Source organism: Oncorhynchus tshawytscha, linkage group LG33, assembly GCF_018296145.1.
Source record: "Oncorhynchus tshawytscha isolate Ot180627B linkage group LG33, Otsh_v2.0, whole genome shotgun sequence".
Taxonomy (NCBI): domain Eukaryota; kingdom Metazoa; phylum Chordata; class Actinopteri; order Salmoniformes; family Salmonidae; genus Oncorhynchus; species Oncorhynchus tshawytscha.
This window is the reverse complement of record NC_056461.1, coordinates 6,882,800-6,890,859: the sequence shown is the minus strand read 5'-3', so window position 1 is coordinate 6,890,859 and position 8,060 is coordinate 6,882,800. Positions and strand designations below refer to the sequence as shown.

The window sequence follows — 8,060 nt, the reverse complement described above, 5'->3', positions numbered from 1 at the left end:
GGCTAAGATCGACCGCCAACCTAATTTGGCACTACGGCACCAGATTATTTGCCTTTTGCAGAAAAACAAACATTACATTACAGCTGGAAGTATCTTTGCCATTCTTGTGGAGTCTGTTGCAACCAACCCAGATAATAAATGAATCCTCTGAGACTATTAGACTTTAGTTGGGACACAGTGAGTGCAGGCAGTTTGTTCAGCGGTGTGTCTCTCCCCTGGATGTCTCACCTGACCGTGGCTAACCTGACCCTGGGTCTGGGGCTCCCGGAGCAGTCCGTCCTTCAGCCGGCGTGGGACTACCTCCTGCAGCACCACCAGGCTGAGCTGCGGAGCCCTCTGTTCCCTGTGGTCATCTCTGTCTCTACCTACCTTCTCCTGGTGACTCTCTACACCCTGCTAGACCTCCTGGCCCCCAGCTGGCCAGCCCTCAACAGCTACAAGCTCCACCCAGACAGACCCGTCACCTGGGACAACATCTGGACCACCCTGTATCTCACAGCCTACAACCACCTGGTCTATATCTTCCCTGCAGCTGTGGGCCAGTGGCTGTGGAGGCCTCCTATCCCGCTCCCCCGTGACGCACCCACTCTAATGAGCTTCCTCCTGGGCATCCTGGGGTGCATGGTGGTCTTTGACTTCCAGTTCTACCTTTGGCATCTTCTACACCACAGAGTCCCATGGCTGTACCGCACCTTCCACGCCATGCACCACCAGTACCTTCAGCCCTTCAGCCTGGTTACCCAGTACGTGTCCGCCTGGGAGCTGATCAGCTCGGGCTTCTGGACCACTGTGGACCCCCTCCTGCTGCAGTGCCACTGCCTGACCGCTTGGGGCTTCATGGTGTTCACCATCTGTGTGTCCACTGAGGACCACTGTGGCTACGACTTCCCCTGGTCTCTGCACCGCCTGGTGCCCTTCGGCCTGTGGGGCGGACCCCCCAAACACGACGCTCACCACCGGATGCCCGGGACAAACTTTGCCCCGTTCTTCTCCCACTGGGACTGGTTGGGGGGGACCAACATGGTGCCCACCCCCTCCAAAGATAAATATGTTGAGGAAGGTCTGAAAGGGAGGAAGGATAAAGGAGCTTGAGTGTTGCTTTTTTTCTCTCTCCTCCCTCTCCCTTGACTGCTTTTTGTGTGTATATCATCCAATCTCTCTCCCTCCCTTCATTACTCTATCTCTTCTGTCTTTCTCTCTGTCCACCTCTCTCTCTCTCTCTCTCTCTCGCTCTTCACCTTTTCCATCTTTCTTTGTGTTCATGAAATGTAATGACTTTACACTAACTGCGCTCTGTAGCTCTCTGTCAGATCTCTGGTTTTGTACGATATTGATTTGTTTGGGGTTGCTCTGTGGGTTTTTTTCATTGGTTTCCATGGCATTCTCAGGTCTTCCCTGCATTTGAAATGTGTTTTACTAATACCGCTAAAAATCCATGCTGACTGGAGTTGTATATTTTTGCTAAGTTTTTTTGACATTTTCCTATGTTTCTCTGTTTTGAACTCTTTTTGAATAATTTCTTTGGGGGTAAATCCTATGACTGGATAACCTGATACAGCATAACTGTCTGTTGGTAGCTGAGACACATATAAAGACTGCACAAACCTTTCATAGGTATTTCAATAACTCATGTAGTATTTTTGGAAAATGTGTGTTTTGTTGAAAATAACACAGTTGAAGGATTGCAGCACAGCAATTCAAGCAGGGTAACACAAGGGAAATGCGCGTGTGCACACACACACACACACACACACACACACACACACACACACACACACAGACATACACACATACACACATACACACACACACACACACACACACACAAACCAGAAAGCTGAATGGCAGTCTTTTAGCGGTGTCCAGTGGGCCGCCAGAGCGATGCGTGGGGCCAATACTAATTTATCATCCTCTCTTTCAGACACTGTCTATAATCTCTTTGGCAGAGACCTCTACACTGCCCCTCCCATGACAAAACACCTTCACTGTGATCCATAATCTTCAGCCTGGGGCCTAAACACAGACAAAACACAACTATTTCTCTTTTCAAGCATGTCATTGGCCGAGCATCAAGTATACTTGGTATTCCTAGAGCGTGTGCTTGTGTTCTAATAGATTATTCATATGGGAAACTGCAGAATATTTGTACTGTTGATGATGATTGGAGCAGAGGGTCGGTGAAGAGTTAGAGAGCAGAGTGAAATGTCAGCCGTGTTTTAATCAGATTGTCAAACTATTGTTGGGAAAGGGTCTACAATTTTGGAAATATTAAAGAAATATGAATGTTGATTGTCATTTAAAAGTCATCATCCGCTGTGAGATGGAATCCTTATAGTGCTGTAATTATCATTGGTTCTGTTCTGCACTAACCATCGTTCACCCGAAAGGGCCCCCTCTTGGATGTTCATCCCATTAATTGACGACCGCACAGCCGATGTGTGCTCTATCTACACGTTACTAATCCTCGCTTGTGTCACAGTTTTCAAACCCTTTGAACTTAACTTTCATATCGTCGAGAAATTATTTTCTAAAAACAAAAAAGGAACAATTACTATACACTTTTTAAAACACGATTCCAACAAGGCCGTGTGTTACAGCTTGTTTACAGAAGAGAGAGAAGCCAACCTGTTTTAATTAGCAATCTAGTGTCTCCGAACACCTGTGTGTAACAGAAGAAGAATTCCAGTAAAGTGTTGTGACTGCTGAAAAATACTGTTGGCTGCAACTGTGTAAAAACCAGGGGTTTTTTTAGTGGGGGGGACATAACTCTTTTTATAAATGTTTCTATATATTTTTATCCAGTCAGATCCAACACTCCAAACCATCTCCCCGACCGCTCGGAGGCGTCCGCATGGTCCTAAAGCACACCGTTGCCCCGTTTTGTATCACATTCCAATGATAAAATTGGGGGGACAAAAATTCAATTTCAGAATGTGTGTGTGTGTGTGGGGGGGGGTAATAACAGAGGACAGTAGGCCAAGTGTATCTTTGTATTTCCATCCATGATATCAAAATTATAGTTGTGACCATGTTTAACATTGGTTACAAACAAGCTTATATTTGAGGTTCTGGTGGGGTATGACAGTTGAACTAAGCTCATGATGAGGCACTTATACATTATATTCTTCAAGAATCAATGGGTACATATCGTTCATTTATGAGTCCCAAGATGGATGTAGCAACTGCTGATTGACCCTAAAAGAGTAGGCTAGCTAGCCTACACTCCTTCAGTACATCTTGGGCTAAGTGTCCGCATGCAGTTTCACAAACAGTCCACCAGAGGTCCCGCTAAGCATAAAGTACTACTTGAGACGTCATACCCTGGTTAAGAAATGAGAAGTACAGTATGAATTAGACACAGACACACCTGGACTTCCATAAATAGGAAATAGTCAGACAATAATTAATTTTCTAACATGTATAGTTTATTCCTGTAACCTGAAGCAGACCACAGTTACTTCCCCTCATTGGAACATCTGCCCTTTGGAGTGTCAGTCATGAAGTTCAATATTCAACAAATATGTATGTAATGTAATGTGATAGATACGGTTGAATAATTCAATACACACACTGGACATGACATTCAATCCCTATGAATCAACCTATGGTGCCACGGGATCTCCATTGTTGTTGTAGGCAGAGAGGTCAAATAGTCATTATGGTTTAAACATGTCACGACTTGTCACGACACACCGTGCCTTCCCGTGTTGTTATTCATAGAGGGACGGTACTTGCCAAACAGGTTTGGTGTGTCGAGGAGCGGAACTCAAGCGTTGCAACACAAGGTGCCTATTTTAGAAATGCGGCCCTTGAGGGACTGGCTGAAACAGAGACTCGGTGTGCGATCGAAACCACATAGGTGAGTCATAAGTGTTACTGATAGAACTATGTGGTAGTATCTCCCCTGGTCACCTTCAGGACAGGACGGCCCCTTCCTGCTCTCATCCACAAAGTTTATGGTATCAGCGTGATCTGGATGACGCAAAAACATGTCAGTCACCATTTTACTGTCCCCCCCCCTCTCTTTTTTTTCGCTCTTTCTTTCTTGTCCCCTACCTTCCCCCTCCCCTCTGTTAAACCACCTGTCATAAAAGATCCCTATCTTCTTGTCCCAAACTGTTCCATAACCTGCCAATAAATGGAAATGAATCATTTCATGATCATTGGGAGTATACTGTGTGACTTGTAAAACAATCCTGCCTCTCTCCCCCCCTGGAGATGCAAATCCAGTGGTCTAACATGTAAACATGAAGAGTTTCAGCACACGGATCATTTGACTGATACACAGAATAACACCCAACCGTCTCCCTGGAGATCTACTGAAGAGGCGGGATTTTCCTGCAGCCCTACCATAACAAACCTGATTTAACAAATCAACGTCCTTAGAGTAATTATATCACAACAGTGGTCAAAATTGCTGCTACAACAGAACTGGCTGTATGGGTACTCTCTTTTCTCATGGTGTTTTACAGATCTTCAGAATCTGCTGGTTGTACTAATTATATAACCGAGTGGTGTAAAGTACTTAAGTTAAAATACTTTAAAGTACTACATAAGTCGTTTTTGGGGGGTATCTGTACTTTACTTTTACTTCACTACATTCCTAAAGAAAATAAAGTACTTTTTACTCCATACATTTTCTCTGACACCCAAAAGTACTTGTTACATTTTCAATGCTTAGCAGGACAGCAAAATTGTACAATTCACACACTTATCCTGGTCATCTTTACTGCCTCTGATCTGCCTCACTAAACACAAATGCTGTTGGAGTCTGCCCCTGGCTAGCCATAAATGTGCTGTCTGGGTTGCTTAATGTAAGGAATTTGAAATGACTTACACTTACTTTTGATACTTAAGTATATTTTAGCAATTACATTTAATTGTGATCCTTAAGTGTATTTAAAACCAAATACCTCGACTGTTTCTCAAGCAGTATTTCACCATGTGACTTTTCTTCTATTAAGGAATCTTTCCTTTTACTCAAGTAGGACAATTGGGTGTTTTTTCTACCACTGTACTTACATCCTCTCCCATTCCTGTCATACCTAGCATGACATGCTACCTTTGTAGAGAGTTGTGTACACGCAATGCTCACTGAGACTTTTACCTGAGTTAGTCTTCTGCCATATTCATGCTCTACAATGGACAACCTGGGCTAATCAGTCATCGGCAGACACGGATCTACATAAAAGCCACCTTGTGTTTCAAAGGAGAGGAGGTCTCTTTTAGAGTAATAGCGCGCGTGTGTACCGTACTCCTATGTTACCTCTGTACTAACCACCCTCACTACTCTCTTCAATCAGGTTTCGTAGGGGCCTCTGTGACTATACTATGTGCATATAATGACAGGCTTTTTTAAAAGGGGCCCTGCCTGTTTGTGTGAAGGAAATTTAGTCAGGAAGTGCTCCTGTCTGTGGTAGCCTAGTTGTGTGAAGCAGATGTTTTACTTACAGAGAATAGTGGCAATAGACTGGGGGAAGGTGACACCCCACAGCAATATATCATCTCTGAAAGAACCTGGAGTAATCTATCCTCCCTGAAAACACAATGCTCTGCTCAGGCTCTGCTCTTACACCAAAGCTTGCTGTGTACAGCCTTTCTCTTAACCAAACAATGAATACATCAGAAATGAAATCAATATAAACATTGATTTCATTTCTGATGTATTCATTGGTTGGCGCAGCGAAACGCTTATGTCACTAGCTCATAACAACGCAGTTTAATGTCAAACAGCACACAAATAATACCCCCCAAAAACGTACAAATACTTTAAAAAAAAACTCATCAAGAAATGTCGGAACGAATCCGATTAACAACCCAAATAACACTGTTCCTGGTATATTGAACATGCACTGAACAAAAAGATGGGTGAGCCATCTTGAGCCTACAGGAAACACTTATTTCAAGTGGTTCTAAAATCCCCCGTGGAAAAAAAATAATGGGGTAAAACAAAAAATTGGAACCACTTCCCTGTTTGACCGCTAGGTTTTATGGGTATTATGACACCTCCACTGTGGGGCTCTATAGCACAATGGTAACACTTGGGTCATTGTATTGGACTACAGGACATGAATGGGGTCACCTTGTCTAATCATTATCTACAGATAAAAGACAGGATCCAGTCTCGTCACCAAACAATCCTCCTTATCTTCTATCACTCTCCATTGTAACTTTATAATTGAAATATCAGCAGGAAATAGCACTTTCAATGGTCATAAATGTAAGATGCAGAATAGTATTATGCAAGACAGTGGATAGTTAAGGGAGGGCAGCATTCTAAGAAAAACGGGAAGGAAAATGCTGCTCATACTCCCAGGTGATATTTATTTATAACAACATTTTGACCCTTAGGTCTGCATCAGGCATCCATATCCCAGGTGGGGGTGGAAGGTCCTAATATACATAGGCATTACTCGGTGACATCACTTCCTGAAACAGGAAGTAAAAAAATGTATAACATAAGTTCACAATATTAACATTCAACGTGTCTAAATATATGATCATACACAAGGAATGTGATCAATATTTACAGTAACATATACACACGTACAATATTTAAATGAGTATTTAAAAAACAAAACAATTTTGACATTTTGAAACTATAAAAAACGGTTTCAAGTCAAACTCCTCATTTAGGCCAAGAGGAGACAGTGTGTTGAGCCTGTGGAACCAGAAAGATTCCATTTGAAGATGTTTCCTCTCAATGTCCCCTCCCCTGTGTGACATCTTGACCATTTCTATTCCAATGTATCTCAGAGAGCTAATAGGATGTCCAGCTGGTACAAAAGGAACAGCAACAGGGTTTTGTCTCACCTGTCGGTATGTTGCTGCGGTGCTCACTGATCCGTGTCTTAAGGCTTCTACGGGTTTTCCCTATGTGAGACAGACAAGGACATTAACATGTAAATAATATTGGTGGAAATGCAGGTAATCAGATCTTAAATCTTTATCCTGTGTGGGGGTGGGTAAATGAGTTACATTTGTATGTGAAGCTGCATTGAGCCACATTTGTAATTAACCTCCCTAACTTTGTCTAAGAAAGTTACCCTTTTCTCTGGTGGATAATCAGATTTGACCACAATGTCTCTCATGTTTGGGGTTCTTTTAAAAGACCATACGTGGGGATATTTAAAGATGGGTTTCATTGCCTCCCGAGTGGAGCAATCTCTAGCTGTGCCACTAGAGATTCTGGGTTCAATTGGCCCAGTGACGTCCGGGTTAGGGGAGAGTTTGGCCCGGCAGGGTTATCCTTGTCTCATTGCGCATTAGCGACTCCTGTGGTAGGCTGGGCGCAGTGCACGCTGACACGGTCGCCAGATGTACGGAGTTTTCTCCGACACATTGGTGCAGGTGTCTTCCGGGTTGGATGGGCATTGTGTCAAGAAGCAGTGCGGCTTGGTTGGGTTGGGTTTCGGAGGACGCACGACCTTCGCCTCTCCCGGGTCCGTACGGGAGTTGCAGCGATGAGACAAGACTAACTACTACCAATTGGGGAGAAAAAAGGGGTGAAAATACAAAAAAAAGATGAGTTTCAATTGTAGGTCAGTATCAATAATGTACCAGTGCTTCCTTAAATGCCTTCCCCAACAGGGGACATGTTCTGCTTTTTCTTTAACTTTTGGTTGAGAGCCTTCCAACTGTGTTAGTCCTTCAAAACGATGATTGGCATGTTTTACCCAATTGTCTTTGTACCCCCTTTCCTTAAACCTTTGTGTGAGGTCTGTGGTCTGTTTCTGGTAAGATCAAATCAAATCATATTTCTTTTCTAGCCCTTTGTATATCAGCTGATATCTCAAAATGCTGTACAGAAACCCAGCCTAAAACCCCAAACAGCAAGCAATGCAGGTGTTGAAGCACGTTGGCTAAGAAAAACTCCCTAGAAAGGCCAAAACCCAGGAAGACACCTAGAGAGGAACCAGGCTATGAGGGGTGGCCAGTCCTCTTCTGGCTGTGCCAGGTGGAAATTTATAACAGAACGTGGCCAGGATGTTCAAATGTTCATAAATTACCAGCATGGTCAAATAATAGGTCTGGGACAGGTAGCACGTCCGGTGAACAGG

General features: G+C 43.6%; 1 protein-coding gene and 1 long non-coding RNA gene across 2 annotated transcripts; one reads left to right on the top strand and one right to left on the bottom strand.

Moving 5' to 3' along the window:
* Positions 1-2,707, top strand: LOC112230551 (cholesterol 25-hydroxylase-like protein 2). Its single transcript, XM_024396823.2, has one exon. It carries the CDS (start codon positions 139-141, stop codon positions 1,090-1,092), a length of 954 nt encoding a protein of 317 aa, XP_024252591.1. The 5' UTR covers positions 1-138; the 3' UTR covers positions 1,093-2,707.
* Positions 2,708-6,304: 3,597 nt separating this feature from the next.
* LOC112230550 lies at positions 6,305-8,060 on the bottom strand. The gene is made up of 3 exons (XR_002950354.2): positions 8,010-8,060; positions 6,814-6,873; positions 6,305-6,429 (listed from the first exon to the last, which is right to left on the bottom strand). It is a non-coding gene; the product is annotated as an uncharacterized LOC112230550 (long non-coding RNA).